Here is a 19,191-nt window from a genome sequence, read left to right as displayed (position 1 = left end):
TGTATTGCTTGGTGCATTAGAGAGCATTCAACTCTGTACCTAACTCATGCCGTACCTAGTACGATAGCAAAATACTGCAGATGCTGGAAATCCGAAATAACAACAGAAAATGCTGGAAAAACTCAGCAGGCCAGGCAACATCCGTGGAGAGAAATTAGAGTCGACGAACCCTTTTTGAAAAAGGGTTCACCCGAAACGTCGACTCTAATTTCTCTCCACGGATGTTGCCTGACCTGCTGAGCTTTTCCAGCATTTTCTGTTGTTATTTCATGCCGTACCTACCCTGGAAGGTAGGTGGTTGATGCTGACACGAGTTGCATAAAAGTGTTCCATTCCCTGACACTGATAATCCCTCGCCTCGACGAGCTCACAAACATCCAAGAAATAAGAAGATTCAAAGGAAGTTAACCGAGCTCTTGAGAATTCTGTTGTCCAAATTGGTTTCTTTATTTTTCTAACATATTTTTTTTCCCCAATATAAAAATGATTTGATGTTCAATACTTTGACGTCTTTCCTCACTTTAATAGAACGGGTCTTTTCACTCCCGACATGGCATTTGAAACGATTGTGAAAAAGCAAATCTTGAAGATCAAAGAGCCCTGCCTCAAATGTGTGGACATGGTTATCAATGAGTTAATCAGTACGGTTAGGCAGTGTACCAAGAAGGTAATTCGCTTCGTCATGGAGTCCTGAAAACTTGCTGCCTGCACTTGGATCTTCAGAAAGTTCTCCTCGGGATGGGCTTTGGGTGTTTGGGCTTAGCGACCGACAGTAACCTGGCTGCAGACGCTAATTAATATATAGCACGCATGACCACACACGGCACAGCCGCCTTAATTAATATTCATCTCAGTTTCCAGATGAAATATTAACCTTCAAGCAGAATTTTTAACATAAAGAATTGGGCTAATACTGATTGCTTTAAAAAAAAAAGAGCTGAAAATAACTGAGTGATACTATTGTATGAACACAATGCTTTCCTAACAAGTCCCTTTATCTGCTATTTTTACAACAACAACTTGCATTTTTATAGTGCCTTTAACATAGTAAAACTTCCCAGGTCGCTTCACGGGAGTGTGAGCAAACAAAAATTGACACAGAGACAAAGGAAGAGAGATTGGGACAGATGACTAAAGGTTTGGTCAAAAAGGCAGGTTTTGAGGAGTGTCTTATAAGGAAGAGAGGGAGGTGAAGAAGTTTAGGGAGGGAATTCCTGGGCTGAGAGCCTAGAGAGCTGATGGCATGGCTGCCAATGGTGGGACGAAGGAAACCAGAGATGCGTAAGAGGTCAGAATTGGAGGAATGCTGTGTTCCCGGCGGGTTGTAGGGATGGAGGAGGTTACAAGAATCTGGAGGGGGGGGCGAGGCCATGGAGGGATTTGAAGACGAGGATGCACATAATTGCAAACCACAAACCAGAGTGTTCAAACACAGTTTTGGGGCTTCTTTACTCATTTCGCAGTATTGGGTCAAGCTTACATTGTCTTGATTATTTCTTTTCCAAACAAGACCAGCTAGCCACGTTACTTAACACTCTAAGTCCAAACACCTCCTAACAGCTGTTTACACCCCAAAGTACCAGCTGAAATAACATGGCATGTCTTCCACTATGTGATAACAGTACAACATAGGGATGAAGTGGGGAAGGGAGAAGCTTCGGATTGGAAAATTAAATACCGCTGTAACTTTGGACGGGCCAAAACCTGGACAGAGGAGCAGGATAGGGTGTGGAGTCATGGCCTTGAGTTCTGATATTTGCTTTGTTTTGGAAAACCTTCGGAACCAATGCCTTGCACATCATGAGACACAAAAGCGAGCGGGGGAACAAAATGGGACTCTCTTTTTCGGGGGGGCGGGGGCGGGAGAAGGAATCAGATTCGGGTTTTCTTTTTTCAGCTTTCCAGACTCTCAAATCAAACCGCGTGGTACAAAAGCAGGCGGATGTCTTCTGTCAAGTTACTGAGTCCAAAAAAAACGGTTTCAAGAGTCCTTCATCTGACCCTCGTTTTCAGCTGATGTTAACTTTGGGTTTTAAAATGGCACTTCACGGCACCTGTAAACTTGGTGGTTTCCTGGAATTCATTACGGGGGGGTGGGGGTGGGATGGGCAAACCTGACAAACAAGTATTGAATGGGCAACTGATCAGCCTCATCCCCAACTATTGGAGAACTTGGTGCTGGGGTTGCGCGGCGGCTCTTTACCTTGCACGGTGAGTTGGTTTTGGTAACGCAGGCAGTCATTCCCATGGCCTACAGCACCTCCTGGAATGAACAACACTGCCACAGCCTCACCGACATGTATGTGGTTATCCCCCCATGGCTCTGTGAGTACAGTGCAGGTATTTCTGTATTGCACGTGGCAACTGAGGTCCAAAAACTCTTCCTTGTTTTTGCAAAGTACGTATTGACTTGGCATTGTTGACAAGTTATGCCTGAAAAGAGTTGTGACTAAATGTTTTGCGGAGTATAGGTTAGAAGATAGGAGCAGGAGTAGGCCATTCGGCCCCGCGAGCCTGTTCCGCCATTTAATGAGATCATGGCTGATCTTCCAAATTCAGTACCCTATAAATACATAGAAGATAGGAGAAACATAGAAGATAGGTTGACTTTTAAAACTAATTGACTTACAAATGAGAGGGCTGATTGATAGTGTAGTAGATATTATATGTTCTTTCATCTCTATACCCTGCAGCAATTTAACCTGGTAGCTGGAGCATGACTGGACAGCTGGATAATTTGTATACCACCTCAAATTTTCTTGCTGGATCATAGATTCATACAGCACAGAAGGAGGCCATTGAGCCTGTGCCGGCTCTTTGAAAGAGCTCTCCAATTAGTCCCACTCCCTTGCTCTTTCCCCATAGCCCTGCAAATTTCCCTTTTCAAGTATATATCCAATTCCCTTTTGAAAGTTACTATTGAATCTTCTTCCACTGCCCTTTCGGGCAGCACGTTCCGGATCATCATAACTCGCTGCATTAAAAAAAAAATTCTCCTCTTCTCCCCTCTGGTTCTTTTGCCAATTAACTTTAATCTGTACGTTGGTTACCGACCCTCATGCCAGTGGAAATAGTTTCTCCATATCTACTCTATCAAAGCCCTTCATAATTTTGAACATCTCTACTGAATCTCCCCTTAACCTTCTCTGCTCTAAGGAGAACAATCCCAGCTCTCTAGTCTCTCCACATAACTGAAGTCCCTCAACCCCATCTTCTCATGGACACTAGGGAGAAACTCTTACATGGGCAGCTTCCTCAAATCAAAGAGAAAATCCTGTTTGAAGAGGGCATATGGAGACTTTCCATGTGCCAACTTTTGTTTGTTTGTTAAGAAACTTGAGTGAAGAGCCAAGGACCATACTGCAGGACAGCATCAAAGTTTGAAAAGAGAAGAGGGGAGGATGAGGTTTCTCAAGAAGTGGCAGTTGTGATGCCAAGCTTGGAGAATCGCTGTTTGCGTTATCAAAAGAAAACCGTTTTTTGTTCTGACGGAAGGTAGAGGACAAGTGTGAAGAAGGCAAAGTGAACACCATTAGCACCACTACCTGTCTCGGAGATGGTGTTGTACAGGACCTAACGTGAGCAGTGTAACATATCTGTGGTGCTGACTGCTGTGAGGATGCCCGCTCTTGGGCTAACGGTCTTCACTGATATTTAGCACTGATGTTGAGATTGGTGTCACTGGACCAATAATTTGTGAATTTGTGGCCAAAATTCACCAGTTGGTTCCCGAGCTGCTCTGTCCACTCGTCATAGGCCAAAAGGAATCATTTTAAGCAGTATTGACAAAAGAGCCTCATGGTTTTGGCATGAGCTCAGTAGATTCCTTGGGTACTGGTGAGTCAACAACTCCTTAAAATTGGCTTCTAATTCTTAATTTAGCACCTAAAAATGTTTTGATCCCTGGTGACGTTTTAAAGACTCCCAATTTTATTGTGCATTCAATACTTGGATGTGTTGAGTACTTGTTTGTCAGCTGGGACTTGTGCTCCTCCCTCCCCCCACCCCCCACCCCCCACCCCCTCTCCCAGTTTGAAAGCCTTTATAGGTAACCAAGGTCTTACTCTTCCTTTTGCTTTATGTCCTCCCCATGTTTTCATTCCCACACCTTGCTGCTCCCCACCTTCTTTCCTCGCCCTCCTTGTTGTCATTTTCCTCCCACAATGCAATGCAGAACTGGGCTCTTCACCCCTGACCTTGCTTTTGAGGCTATAGTGAAAAAGCAGATCCAAAAGCTGAAGGAGCCATGTTTGAAGTGCGTAGATATGGTGGTGGGCGAACTCACTGGCACCATCAGAAAGTGTACCGAAAAGGTAAAAGGTCAAACCCTTTCTTTGAACCCTGCCTTTGCTCCATTAATTTATTAACTCAAAATTAAACCGGTGCCTTTTTCATTCTGAGGCAATGCTGACTAAGGTTTCCTGTTGAACACGAGCTTCAAATTTCAGTTTGCTATTCAAAAGAATGTCAGCTGTTGGATTGGACCTTGAGTTGTTTATTTGGGGTACGTGAGCAACCTATGGTTCAGTGGACAGATACCGGGCCAATCTGAACCCCTTTCATTTCAGAACTTTTGTAGAAGTGGACAATATTTTTTCGAGTGCATTATTGCCCAGTCCCATCTTGCCATTTTATCTTCTGTTTTGTTACCTTTGTACTAGAACCAATTTTTGAAAACTAACACCTTGGTTCAAGAGAAGGAACCTTTTGTAATTACTAGAATGTCAGCACTTTGATACCTCGTGCTCTTCACTTCTGAAGAGGTTTTAAATTTTAGCCAAGTTGCTGAAGAGCATTTTTTCCGTACTTCCCGATCCTCACACCTTTTGTTCACCCCATAACATTTAGAAGAATGTTCCTAGGTCTCTAACTATTCTACCTTATGTCTCGCTGCTAGAATGCCCGAGAGAGTAGGCCAGGTTAAGTCAACCTCCAATTTTTCTTACACTCCTACAGGAGGAGACTTTGGACTCCACACGGTGCCTCTCCCAGACTGTTTGCCCGATATTGGGAGCTCATTTTGCGAGGGCAGCAATACTTAACAGAACAGGCTGGGGCTTTTTTCTCTAGAAAAGAGAAGACCGAGAGGTGACCTGATGGAGGCCTTTAACATTATGAAGGGGTTTGATAGGGTAGAGGTAGAGAAGATGTTTCCACTTGTGGGGAAGTCTAAAACTAGGAGTCATCAATATAAGATAGTCACTAATAAATCCAGTAGGGATAAAAAGCTGGAGTCAGTTGGAATGTCATTAAAAAAAAACAACTGGTTCACGAATGTCCTTTTTAGGGAAGGAAGACTGCCATCCTTACCCAGTCTGGACTATATGTGACTCCAATCCCACACCAACTTGGTTGACTCTTAACTGTCCCCTTGAATTGGCCTAGCAAACCACTGCATTGCATCAGGACCACGAGGGATGGACAATAAATGCTGTCTTTGCCAGCGACGCCCACATCCCAAGAATTAAAAAAAAAGTGGGAGAGTGGCTTTGGAAACGCTATCAAACACATTAGAAAGTGTTCTCTTGTAGTTAACCAGTGGAAAAGGATGAGTGCCACCATGACATTCCATTCTGCAGATAAATCAGCCCCAAGCCGGTGACCCTGTTTACATAAAGGTATCATTGTGAGACTAATTGGTCTGTTACGAAGTAGGGAAGAGATTGGAATTCTTCAGCCCTGAATGGAGGCATCGCAAGAGGGGAACCTGATGGGGTGTAACGGGGGGACGTCTGCGAATCCAAACCTTAGCAATTGTGGCACTTTTATTGGATTTTAATCCAACTTCATAAATGACTTCCCTTTTTTCAGAGAATAGAATAATTCAGCTGTGGCTCAGTGGTTAGACAAGAGAGTCGGAAGGTCATGGGTTCAAACCACACTCCAAAGCCTTGAGCGCATAAGCCAGGCTGACACTCTCAGTGCAACACTGAGAGAGTGCTGCACTGTCGGAGGTGCTGCCCCTCAGACGAGACTTTGAACCGAGGCCCCCCGTCTGCGCTCTCAGGTGGACATAAAAGATCCCATGGCCACTATTTGAAGAGCAGCAGGGGACTTCTTGTTGTTCTTTACATTGCTCAAACTGGTACATTATGTTTCTTTTCCTCCGTACTCGACAAGTTAATACAACCTAGCACTCCTTCAAATTCCTTAATCCTAGATAATATTCACCCTCGAGTTTCTGCTGTTAATTACTTGTGGTTATGTAATGAATATTTTATTAGCTGGCTTGGCAACCACTGGCTATTTATCTGCAGCTGCACAATATTGTTAGTTTTAGCCTGAAATCTTTATTACGTGGGATTTTTTTAATTAGAGGGAAAATTGAAAATCTTCCTTACTTCAAATATATCAATCGTTTAGAGGGTGTCTGATCGTCTTTATAGCCACAACCATCAATCAATCAATTATGGGAAGGTTGCAATCACCTCAGGACTGAGTTGTCCAGCCTCACTGCCTATGGACCGGCCACATGCCCTCTTGAGTCCAATGAGGCCTCAGCAAATTCCCTTTCTGTTTGGGGTTATATTTCTTGTTCCGCTGTTCCCCCTGTTAAAAGCATCAGTGGATTCAGGTAACATCGAAGGATTGTGAGAGTAGATTTTCAGCACCCTGCCGGCAGCTCCTGAACACCAAGGAGTCTTAATTCAGTACCGTTGCTCCCGTTTTATGGGCCTAAAATGGGTAGCACGATTAACCAGTTTAGCAGGCCCAACCTGCACGGGCGTTCGGGCAACTGCCACTTGGTCAGGGCCTTTCTTTTTACGCGATCTTGGCAGCCGTCTTAATTGAGCACAGGCCTCATTTCAATATTGAATAGAGGCTGTTGCACCCATTTCAGACCCAGATTGTCAAAATTTGTTTGGACTAGTCGGAGCTTGCGACGCGCATGCTCCGACTAGTATTTCTGGGCCTTGAGCGGCCTACCTTAAAGGGACCACAAGGCTGCTCCAAAGAAAAAAAGGCCCCAAAACGTACATGAATATGGTATCTGTGGAGTCGGTAGGAGCAGGTGTGCTCCTCCTGGCCCCACAAAACAGCTGTGGGCCCACCCCAGACTCAAGGGCCTTGGCGCTGGCTGATATCGGTTAGACTCTGACAGGCGAGCTACGTTGGGGTGCCTGATTGGTGCCCGCAGCTAGCCTGAATTCTTACAATGCGATCCGAGGGAAAGTTTAGGGAGACCCCCCCTGTTCTGGTGAGCTGTCGTGCCCGGTTTGGAGCGCTAACGAACTTATGCCCCCAGATCCGTTGCTCACGACAACTCCATGATATGCAAATTGTCGTGAACATTCATTGAAAGGCTCCATGTGCAACAATGACACAAAACAACAACTTGCATTTATACAGCACCTTTAATGTAGTAAAACATAGAAACATAGAAGATAGGAGCAGGAGTAGGCCACTCGGCCCCTCGAGCCTGTTCCACCATTCAATGCGATCATGGCTGATCATCCAAATTCAGTACCCTGTCCCTGCTTTCTCCCCATATCCCTTGATCCCCTTAGCCTTAAGAAATATATCTAACTCCTTCTTGAATATATTTAATGAATTGGCCTCAACTATCTTCTCTGGTACAGAATTCCACAGGTTCACCACTCTCTGGGTGAAGAAATTCCTCCTCATCTCGGTCCTAAATGGCTTACCCCATATCCTTAGACTGTGACCCCTGGTTCTGGACTCCCCCGCCATCGGCAACAGCCTTCCTGCATCTAGTCTGTCTAGCCCTGTTAGAATTTTATAAGTTTCAATGAGATAGTTTCAACGTTCCAGTGCGCTTCATAGGAGCGATTAATCAAACAAAATCTGACACTGAGCCACATAACGAGATATTAGGACAGGTGACCAAGTGCCTGGTGAAAAGAGGTCGGTTTTAAGGAGCATCTTAAAGGAGGAGAAAGATGTGGAGAGATTTCGGGAGGGAATTCCAGGACTTGGGGCCCGGGCAGCTGAAGGCACGGCCGCCAATGGTGGAGCGATGAAAACCGGGGATGCGCATTGGAGAAGCGCAGAGATCTCTGAGGGCTGTAGGGCTGGCAGAGGTTACAGAGATAGGGAGGGGCGAGGGCATGGAGGGATTTACAAACCAGGATGAGAATTTTAAAATCGAGGCATGGACAACTAAGCGTCCTGTGAAGACAGAGTTTTTGACCACATTTGCTGACCGCGTTTTGGAATATGCATCTTAATGTTCTATGTTTTTTGAAGGCGTTGTCTTACACTGAATTCAGTCTGGTAATTTTAATTTGTTTTTTTAGAAGTCAAAATTCATATTCCAGGTCGCACCATCCCCTTTCCCAGTTGCCCTAATCGTCGGTGAGGAAAAGTCCCTTGAGACCTGCACATTTTAAATTATTTTCTGTTTGCTCTTTTTTTCCTCTCTTTTTATATTCCTTCACCTGTTCCCTTCCTCTCCTCTTTTACTCTGGTGCTACTGTACTCTCTGCACCTTTCCATTTTCGTCTCACTGAAATTTCCCGATCTCCTTCCACTTCCCTTGTCCTTGTGCACTGGGCCGTGTGACTGGAGGGACTGCGTTCATCCACTGCCGGAGAACAGCTGGAAATGGGGGAACCTCTCCTCTCCTCCATTTAAATTAAACGCTGTCACAATAAGTAAACCAAGGTGCAAACAGAATCCCACACTGGCTTCTGTGTGATGCCACCGATTTACAGCTCACGGACCAGGCCAGATGTTGGACTTTGTTGTTGCTGTGTTCTGGGCTTGTCCGCACTCCTGGGAATGCAGTGTTCACACAGAGATCCTCTATGGTTTCCTCTGTAGCGTACTGCTGATCTTGCCTCACATTGAATATTAAAGCGTGCCTCTCTGCAGAGCAGCTGAACCTACAGGAGGTGAGGAAAACCTGGATTAGAGAGGGGAAAGTATCAAGTGTTTTAAGCCCAAGGTCAAACCTCAGTGCAAATTCACCGAGGCTAAAAGGGTTGAATTATGAAAACATGACTTGCATTCCCTTGAGTATAGAGGATTAATCTAATTGAAGTGTTCAAGATGATTAAAGGATTTGATGGTTTCTCGCTATCTACCCTATTTCCTCTGGTGATGGAGGGGGGGGGGAGTCCAGAGCAAGGGGTGCACAACCTTAAAATTAGAGCTGGGCTGTTCAGGGGTGATGTCAGGAAGCACTTCTTCACACAAGTGGTGGTGGAAATCTGGAACTCTCTTCCCCCCCCCCCCCCCCCCCCCCCAAAAAAAAGCTGTTGAGGCTGGGGGTCAATTGAAAATTTCAAAACTGAGATCGATGGATTTGTGTTCAGCGAGGGTATCAAGGGATGATGAACCAAGGCGGGTGGATGGAGTTAAGATACAGATCAGCCGTGATCTAATTGAATGGCGGAACAGGCTCGAGGGACTGAATGGCCCTCCTCCTGTTCCTATGTTTTGTCACTTGACCTAATTCATCAGCAGTGGCTGGACTCTAATGAGGAGCTTGAGGGTCCATTAGTGTCATTCAGGAAGGCTGGTGTGTTATCAGCGTGGCCTCACAGCTGACCCCTGATGTGGAAGCACTTTAAACCAGCCAAGCTAGTAATTGGCAGGGTTTTTTTTGTTGTTATCCTTGATTTGCAGCTTCACTGTCCAAATTAACTGACACCTTGGTGTTTCATTGTCTTGTTCTGCTGGAGTTCAGTATTGCACCAGTGACTAACTGATCGCTTCAAACTGAAGTCTCGTCTTTCACATTCCTGCTTCTTTGCTCAGTAAAGGGCTGTAGTGGCTTTGGAAAGGAAATATTGGCTTTCTGTAGATTCTACAATTGCAGTCGACAATAATGAGTTTAAAAGAGTTTTAAAAATAAGGCTGGTATCCTTCGATCCTAATTTATTCTTCGCCAATACTAAGTTGACCAATTTTGCGCTTTGAGATATCCGGTGGTCGTGAAATGTGCTATATAAATGTAAGTCTTTTCTTTCTTTAACGTGTGACATTGATGCTAATTTGGTGTTCTGATCCCGACTTGGAGCAGTGTCATCATGATTAAAGCTATAATCCACTGGAGTTAAGAGTTGAATAGGTTGATCTCTCCTGGAATGGCGATAGCAAAATACTGCAGATTCTGGAAATCCGAAATAACAACAGAAAACGCTGGAAAAACTCAGCAGGCCAGGGCAGCATCCATGGAGAGAGAAACAGAGTTAGTTCAGGTCGATGACCTTTCGTCAGAACTGGAAAAAAGCAGGAAATGGAAAGCAGGCTTAGGGGCTGGGAAAAGGGGGAGGGGATGAAAGAACAAAAGGGAAGGTCAGTGATAGGATAGAAAGCTGGAATGGCGTTGGGTGCTAAAAGTACAGTCCCAGTTCTCTTCCAGAGCCAGGTTGAGAAGAGGCTGTGGCATTGCCTGAAAGAGAACTTAAAAAAAAAACTCTCAAGGGATGGACTGGTTAGATAGTACTGTCTGTCTGTTGGCCAAGGGCAGCCATTGGTGGTGGTCCGTCTGGGTGGCGAGCTGCTCTTCTGTTGGTACAGGCAGGCCTGAAAACGGGGGACAATGTGAGGAGGAAAAAGTTACATTACAAAGGCCCCCCCTTAAAAAAAATCCCCATTTCAGTGTTCAGAAGATCAGTATCGAATCTAAGTGATCAAAGCAGAGATGACATAAGTGCGGAAGTTCCGTCCCTTGACTTTTTTTTGTTACCCTTTCGTAAATAAGTGAAGAGTTTCAGGGCAGTACATCCCACCGGGAGGAACAATCAACGTTGTGCTGTGCTGGTATGCTCCCTGATGTTCTAAGCAGCACCCCCGAAATTGTTCTATACCTCAGCCTTCCAGTCACATTTTGGATGAGAAAAGTGCAGGGGAAAAGAGGTCATTAACCTACCACTCCCTCCCTGCCCACCCCCCCCCCCCCCCCACCAAATCTCCTGTTTTGTTCCCATTGGTAAAGATCATCGTTGATGCCAATAACCAGCACCGAAGAAAAGGGTTGCACCTGATTTTCTTGGTTGTTGCATTAGAGTTGGGTGGCAAATTGGTAGAAATGTTAGTAAATTGGTACCAATGTTCGCGAATTGGTTACGGCACATTCCGCTATTGCCTGAGCAGGCGTGTAACCTGTTGTGTTGAGAGTTGGAGAGAATTGCTTTGTTTCTACTTAAAAAAGGGGGAAGTACATGAACCCCTAGAGTCTATGATGTGGGTTTCTAGTTGGCAAGCACATTCCAAGTTAAAATGTAATTTAAGAGGGAGGGGTTAGGGTGGGGAAGGCCCCTCAAAGTTACATCATCAAAGGAAAAAACTGTGAAGGTTGGAAAACTAAAAAAAATAACCTTGGCAATGGATAGGGGTCTATCAGCATCTGAAAGGGAAAGATGGATGAACATTTTGGTGCGACCCTTCCTCATTAGGGTTGGCATGGTCAGTTGGGACAGCCTCTGTATAGAACTGACCAAAACATGAAGGAAAGCAAGGGGTGGACAAACAGGCAGAGGATCCTCCTTGTGAAAGTCTGCAGTAGGTTTGAGCTTATATCAACCTCTTGCTGATGTCAGAAGATGAACCGTAACACATTGTTGTTTTAATACGAATGGTTTATATTGATTTAAATGGGTTGCCATGATGGTAAGATATGTTGTATGAATGCATCAATTGCTCATCCTCTAATATAGCAAAGAGCCATTGCTAGGCTTTGAATTCTAGACCTTCTCTCCCCCTCCTATGATCTCTTGTGCGTGCTCTGACTCTGACTGTAAATGGCAGTTCTCTAAGAAAGAACTTGCATTTATATAGTGCCTTTCATGGCCTCCCAAAGCACTTTACAGCCAATGAAGTACTTTTGGAGTGTAGTCACTGTTGTAATGCAGGAAATGCAGCAGCCAATTTGCACACAGTAAGCTCCCACAAACAGCAATGAGATAATGACAAAATAACCTGTTTTTAGTGATGTTGATTGAGGGATAAATATTGTCCAGGATGAACTCCCCTGCTCTTCTTCGAAATAGTGGCTATGGGACCTTAAACATCCACCCGAGGGAGCAGACGGGGCCTCGGTTTATCGTCTCATCTGAAAGATGGCACCTCCGACAGTGCAGCACTCCCTCAGTACGGCACTGAGTGTCAGCCTAGACTTTATGCTCAAGTCTCTGGAGTGGGACTTGAACCCACGACCTGCTGACTCAGAGGCGAGGGTGCCACCCACTGAGCCACAGCCTAGCAGACCCTTAAAGTCTCATTCCTCATAATCCAGCATTTAGAACTGTAAACATTATTGCTTTGCTAAATGTTGATGTTTCACCAACGCATTAATCTCAGACAGTTAAAACTTGGTGGCTTTATTAATAATTAGGCATATATTTGTAAGAGAGGAAAATGGGACCGTTATATTTAACCTTGTGTTAATTGAATGCCTGGTCTTGCCCTGTGGAGAGGAGGATAATCTGGCCTCTCCCTTGATCAAAGCCATCAATCAAACCCATTGTGGAACAGTCTCTCCGTGCAAAAGACCTCTGTTTGGAACCGTCCTTGGTAGCATCCACTCTGAGATGCCTTGGTTTGAAATCAAAATAGTTCCCAGTGCAGCGGCGAGAGATCTGAGTATAGTTAACAACTAGTCAGAATACCAGTCGTGGACCTTTAGTGACAGGTGTGGGACTGGTGCAGACTGATTACATCATTCGAGTATCACCTTGGGGAGGGTTGAATGTCCTAGGTTATTTGATTAAGTAGCTCTGTGAGGGTGCTACAAAAGGGGAGTGGGTGCGAGGGCCTACTGACTACCCTTCTCAACTCTGTTTTCATAGAATCATAGAAATTTACGGCACAGAAGGAGGCCATTCGGCCCATTGTGTCTGTGCTGGCCGAGAAAGAGCAAACTTTCCAGCTCTTGGTCCGTAGCCCTGTAGGTTACAGCACTTCAAGTGCGTATCCGAGTACTTTTTTAAATGCGATGAGGGTTTCTGCCTCTACCACCCTTTCAGGCAGTGAGTTCCAGACCCCCACCACCCTCTGGGTGAAAGAATTTCTCCTCGACTCCCCTCTAATCCTTCTACCAGTTACTTTAAATCCATGCCCCCTGGTTATTGACCTCCCTGCTCAGGGAAATAGGTCCTGCCTATCCACGCTATCTGGGCCCCTCATAATTTTATACACCTCAATAAAGCCTCCCCATCAGCCTCCTCTTGATTTTGGTCCTGGATAAAGGGTTTTGGGGAGGGGTGTATGAAACGCTAGACAAATTGGCATTGAGTAACAGACTTGACCAGTTTGAAGAGAAAGCCGGCAATTGCCAGCTCAGGGCAATGTAGGGGAGCCCAGCTTTGCTGCTTACCTGCCCATACCTCACCTCTGAGTGCTTAGAACTGTCATTGGATGCAAAGAAGGGAAACTCTTTCATTCTGCAGCCTCATTTATCTCATTGAGTTCCAAAAAATGGGCGCGCGTGGGGGGAAACTTGAAGGCAAATTCTAATTATGGTTTTAGGCCCAAGCTAAAACCTCTTGGAAGGCCAACATTGCCTTTTTTTAAATGTACCTCAACCTTCTATTTGTTGTCATTTTTCCACATTGTGCACTAACCTGCTCCTCTCCTGTTTATCCCCCCCAAGTGTTATTCTCTGTAGCTTGCATGGCTGCCTGCTTGCATGCTTGTAGTGTGTGTGTGTGTGTTTTTTTTATTTAATGGAAATATAATCTGTGGAGAACACCGGGAATGCATATTGCTCTACAGTACTGGGTTGGTACACATAACAGTTGCTGCATACGGTTGATAAATGAAAAGTAATTGAAGTTCAGTTAGAACTGTGGGCGAATGCCCATATTTATACCCACCCTCAGAGCTGGGCCAGCCCCTATTGAACAATAGAATATAAGCATCTGGATCCTCTTGAAGAAACTTGGGCATCCATTTTGTTCTTTTATCGTTTCTTCTGTTCCCCAGAGGTCTTCCTAACTCATCTCCTGTTCTGCAGCTAAGATTCTGCGCAGGCGGCTTATTTAGTACCCCCCCGCCCCCGCCAACACACCCCGCCATCATCATTGTCACTGTGCAGAGGCAGCTGCTCGGAAGCAGGGCTGGAGAGAGGAGGAGGGCTGAGGAAGACCCAGTTTGCAGCTTTCCTTCACTCCGAGCGTGGAGATGCCCCTGACCCTTGCTCCGATGAAATCAGGGGGCATTTTGGCACAGACTTGTGTCCGACCATCCGAACTGCCTCATCGCCAGCCTCCCCGCGGCGATGTAACCTCTTCCTGTATTGTAGCCTCTTCCTGTATTGCGGAGGAGCTTGGAAATTATGCTTTGAAAGTGGGGGAGCGGAGGAGAATTTCTTAAATCCTTGCATTTTTGTGTTGGTCCATTCCCAGGACTCAATCAAATCAGCTCTGAGAGTTCCCTAGTTGTACTGGAATTTTGAATTTAGCAATCTCTGTTAATTTTGTCCACCATCAATTTGATTTCAGTAAAACGCCATGAATTGGATAAAGGCCCATGTTCGAAGTATGAATAGGCCACAACTTTCTCTCTGCTCGCTACACATGCCTGACACAGTCAGTAGAATCTAGGCCGAATCGAGCCTGATTGAATGCACTGGTTAGCTCGATGCTGTAATGTACTGCAATGTGCTCCTGTGTTGGATGTTTGAGTGTTTTATGTTAATCGGGAAAATGCGTTGGGCTGTTTTCCACTTGTCTGCCTGGTTCTCTGTTACAGCTGGGACAATACCCGCACTTACGGGAAGAAATGGACCGGATTGTGACCACTCACATCCGAGATCGGGAGGGGAGGACAAAACAGCAGGTACGGATCCGGAATGAGCGGGGTGACTTGTCTTTACTTTGTAACGGCTCGGCTTAGTGAGTTGGGGATCAAGCTGAGCGTCGAATCATACAACACGGAAGGAGGCCATTCAACCCATCGTGCCTGTGCCGGCTCTTTGGTAGAGCTATCCAATTAGTCCCCCTCCCCCACTCTTTCCACATAGCCCTGGAAATTTTTTCCCTTCAAGTATTTGTCTAATTCCCTTTTGAATGTTACTCTTGAATCTACTTCCACCGCCATTTCAGGCAGCGCATTCCGGATCACAACAACTCGCTGTGTAAAAAAATGTTTCCTTATGTCGCCTCTGGTTCTTTTGCCAATCACCTTAAATCTGTGTCCTCTGGTCACCGACCCTTCTGCCACTGGAAACCGTTTCTCCTTATTTGCTCTATCGAAACCGTTCATGATTTTGACTTCTGTTAGACTGTTCGGTTTTTGAAATAGCCAATGGGATAACTGCAACAGTAAAAATCTAGCTCACTGATTGACGAAATAGTTCAAATCCAGATTCCTGACTGGAGGTGATGAGTGACCCTTGTCTCTGTATTGAGAGATTGTAAATCCAAGCCTCACTCCATCAGCTCAGCACGAAATCGAAGCTGACACACCAATACACTACCCAGGTGCACTGTCTGGGGTGATGCCCTTGAGATGAGATGAGATGTTAAGCTGGTGCCATGGTTCCGGTGATCCTACGACACTATGTGAATAAGAGCACGGAGTTCCCCAGGTGTGCTGGCCAACATACTTCCCTTAACTAATAACCACCAAAAACAAATGCACTGATGATTCATCTCATTTTGCTGTTTGTAATCACAAAAATCACAATGTCAATTCTCCACCCCCCTACCTCCCCCACCCACAGATATATTCATTTCATTCTTTAGTGATTCCAATCGCACCACAGGCTAAACATTTCCTGTTTGAGAGCTCTCATCATTTTCTCCTCTGCCTTTGTGCAAAATGGTTTCCAAGACAAGTCTGTGGACATCAAAGTAATTGTTTGGATGTGAAGCACTTTAAGGTAGTAGACATGATAGGACGCCATTGAAAAGCAAATCTTTCTCAGTTGGCTCAGTTGGGTGAGGGACTGCAGGATGCCGATGGCCATTGAGGTGTCGATGACTTCAGGAGAGGAAAAACTGCTCAGAAAAATAAATATACGCTGATGTCATGGAATTGTAGAATGAGACAGCACAGAAGGAGGCCATTCGGCCCATCGTGCCTGTGCCGGCTCTTTGGTGGAGCTATCCAATTAGTCCCACTCCTCTGCTTTTCCCCCATAACCCTGCAGTTTTTCCTTTCCAGGTATTTATCCAACTCCCTTTTGAAAGTTGTTATTGAATCTGCTCCCACCGCCCTTTCAGTCAGCGCATTCCAGATCACAACAACACGCTGCGTAAAAAAAAAATAAAAAAATTCTCCTCATCTCTTTCTCTGGTCCTTCTGCCAATTATCTTAATCGGAGATCTGAAAGCTGCTCATAGTTACCCGCAGACTTGAGTTGGTTGCTCCAGTGACAGCTGAAGAAAACTAACAATGTGGAGCAGCTAGATTAGCGGTGATAGGGCAGCAAACTCCGCGGCAGCAGTACAAATGGTGGAGCCAGCTTGCTACTTTTAACAACTTTTTTGGTGCAAGGTGATGGTTGTTTTGGTTTACAGCTCGCCATAGAAGATCTCCCATCCCATCCAGGGTTTGTCCCAACAGTGTCATCTCTGCTGGAATCCAGCGTTCCTGGCGGCATCAACTAGCGATGGTGTATTGTGATATGCACACCCTGGCCCTTGACCTCTTGTTCCAGCACTCTGGTACCCTTGCCGCATAACACATTGCGTTCTTGTTGAAAGCCGGGCTCAGTGACTATCCTTTTTGCCCTCCAGGTCATGCTGCTGATAGACATTGAGTTATCCTACATGAACACAAACCACGAGGATTTCATTGGGTTTGCCAAGTAAGTGGATACTTAATACGCAACCTGCATAAATCGTAGACATGTATATAAGACTGTTCTCTATGTTGCGGTTGGCCATTTGGCAAAAAGGAATTCAATTTGCGGCTTCCCCAATGGCTTAGTGGGTGAAATGTGCCACCCCAGTGTGGCATCCTCAGCCATACCAGCCGAGAAGGCTGCAGTTTCAATCCCTGGCCTGTGCTGCTTCAGGTGATCACGGCCCTTTGTTGCCCAGACGTGCTGAGACGATTTGTAGCAGCCCTCGTGGTGGCAAGGGTTGGGTTAGAAACATAGAAACATAGAAGATAGGAGCAGGAGTAGGCCATTCGGCCCCTCGAGCCTGTTCCACCATTTAATGAGATCATGGCTGATCATCCAAATTCAGTACCCTGTCCCTGCTTTCTCCCCATATCCCTTGATCCCTTTAGCCTTAAGAAATATATCTAACTCCTTCTTGAATATATTTAATAAGTTGGCCTCAACTGCCTCCTGTGGTAGAGAATTCCACAGGTTCACCATTCTCTGGGTGAAGAAATTCCTCCTCATCTCAGTCCTAAATGGCTTATCCCTTATCCTTAGACTGTGACCCCTGGTTCTGGACTCCCCCGCCATCGGGAACATCCTTCCTGCATCTAGTCTGTCTAGTCCTGTTAGAATTTTATAAGTTTCAATGAGATCCCCTCTCATTCTTCTAAACTCTAGCGAATATAAGCCTAATCGACCCAATCTCTCTTCATATGTCATTCCTGCCATCCCAGGTATCAGTCTGGTGAATCTTCACTGCATTCCTTCCATGGCAAGAACATCCCTCCTCAGATAAGGTGACCAAAACTGCACACAATACTCAAGGTGTGGTCTCACCAAGGCCCTGTACAACTGCAGCAAGACATCCTTGCTCCTGTACTCGAATCCTCTCGCTATGAAGGCCAACATACAAGGGTTTTATCATAATTTGCCTCAGCACCTCTGGGGGTATAGAGGGGCAAAACCAGCCCTCGTTCCTGGTTTCACTGTCTATCTGGTAACACCTGGTGGGATGTGCGCGTGTCCGCATGTGTGCGCGCAATTGCATGCGCGTGTGTGTGTGACAGAATGTTGAGTGAGGAGCGACATTCCCGCTATATAGGGCCCTGGTGAGATCACACCTGGAGTACTGTGTACAAATTTGGTCGTTTTACCTAAGGAAGGATATACTTGCCATAGAGGGAGTGCAATGAAGGTTCACGAGATTGATTCCTGGGATGGCGGGACTGTCGTATGAGAAGAGATTGAGTAAACTAGGCCTGTATTCTCTTGAATTCAGAAGAATGAGAGGGGATCTCATTGAAGCATACAAAATTATTACAGGGCTCTCGATAGGGTGGATGCTGGGAGAATGTTTCCCTTGGCTGGGGAGTCTAGAACCAGGGGCCACAGCCTCAAGATAAAGGGTAGGCCATTCAGGACTGAGATGAGAAGAAATTTCTTCACACAGAGGGTGGTGAATCTTTGGAATTCTCTACCCCAGAGGGCTGTGGAGGTTCAGTCATTGGGTATATTCAAACCAGAAGCCGATAGATTTTTGACTAGTAAAGGCATCAAGAGATATGGCGATAGGGCCGGTAAATGGAGTTTAGGCAGAAGATCAGCCATGGTCTCATTGAATGGCGGAGCAGGCTCGAAGGGCTGAATGGCCTACTCCTGCTCCTATTTCTTATGTTCTTAGCTGCACGGCCATGTAGCGATGTGCAGGTCCCGTGCAGCCGACTCCACCACGTTCTAATGTCAGAAACCGCGCACGCATGGTAATTCGAATAGGCCGCACACCCAAAAAAAAAATTACGGGGAGCGTTAGTGAAAAGAGGATCGAACTGAATTTTGACGCACTTCATGGTTAAGCAGCTCACTGACCGCCCACTTGCAAGGCTAGCCCACAAAGAATGGCCAATTACCCAGGGAGACTCCCGAGGGCCCCTACCCCACCATGAACCAGCTCCTTCAGGGGAGAGGACACTCTATTTGCAGGTGATTAGAAGGCCAGTGAGCTGTATTTAAAGCTCACGGGATGATCTGCATCAGAGGTGTGACTTGCACATCCCCAAGCCGGTTGTGTGAACATTCAAGGGATTCTCCAGATCATTAATTTAAAAAAAAAATTCTTTCACTGCTGAAGATTTCGGTTTGCCATTGTTTTCGGTCCCCGTCACAAACTCCGTTCCCTAGCCAGTGACTCCATCCTTCTCCCTAACATCTGTCTGAGGCTGAACCACACTGTTCACAACCTTAGTGTCATATTTGACCCTGAAATGAGCTTCCGACCACATAGCCGCAGCATAACAAAGACCACCTTCTTCCACCTCCGTAACATCGCCTGTCTCCGCCCTTGCCTCAGCTCATCCGCTGCTGAATATCTCATCCATGCCTTTGTTACCTCTAGACTTGACTATTCCAACGCACTCCTGGCCGGCCTCCCACAGTCCACCCTACGT

General features: G+C 45.8%; 1 protein-coding gene across 11 annotated transcripts in view; it reads left to right on the top strand.

Annotated features, from left to right (window-relative positions):
- Nucleotides 1–19,191, top strand: part of LOC147101658 (dynamin-1) — a 304,832-nt gene that overhangs the window by 127,768 nt on the left and 157,873 nt on the right. For 8 of the 11 annotated variants that reach the window (XM_085965406.1, XM_085965413.1, XM_085965404.1 and 5 more), the window contains exons 10-12: nucleotides 4,175–4,313; nucleotides 14,662–14,748; nucleotides 16,653–16,723. In XM_085965406.1, coding sequence (XP_085821532.1) covers nucleotides 4,175–4,313; nucleotides 14,662–14,748; nucleotides 16,653–16,723 — 297 coding nt within the window. Of the gene's footprint in view, nucleotides 1–528; nucleotides 668–4,174; nucleotides 4,314–14,661; nucleotides 14,749–16,652; nucleotides 16,724–19,191 lie in introns of all 11 variants that reach the window. The other 3 variants (XM_085965407.1, XM_085965405.1, XM_085965415.1) reach the window with 1 other exon arrangement.

The sequence above is a fragment of the Somniosus microcephalus genome, chromosome 23 (genome assembly GCF_052327205.1).
Source record: "Somniosus microcephalus isolate GS21.2 chromosome 23, FLI_Smic_1.0, whole genome shotgun sequence".
Lineage (NCBI taxonomy): Eukaryota > Metazoa > Chordata > Chondrichthyes > Squaliformes > Somniosidae > Somniosus > Somniosus microcephalus.
The sequence above is the reverse complement of the archived record's forward strand: the minus strand, read 5'-3'. Positions and strand labels throughout refer to the sequence as shown.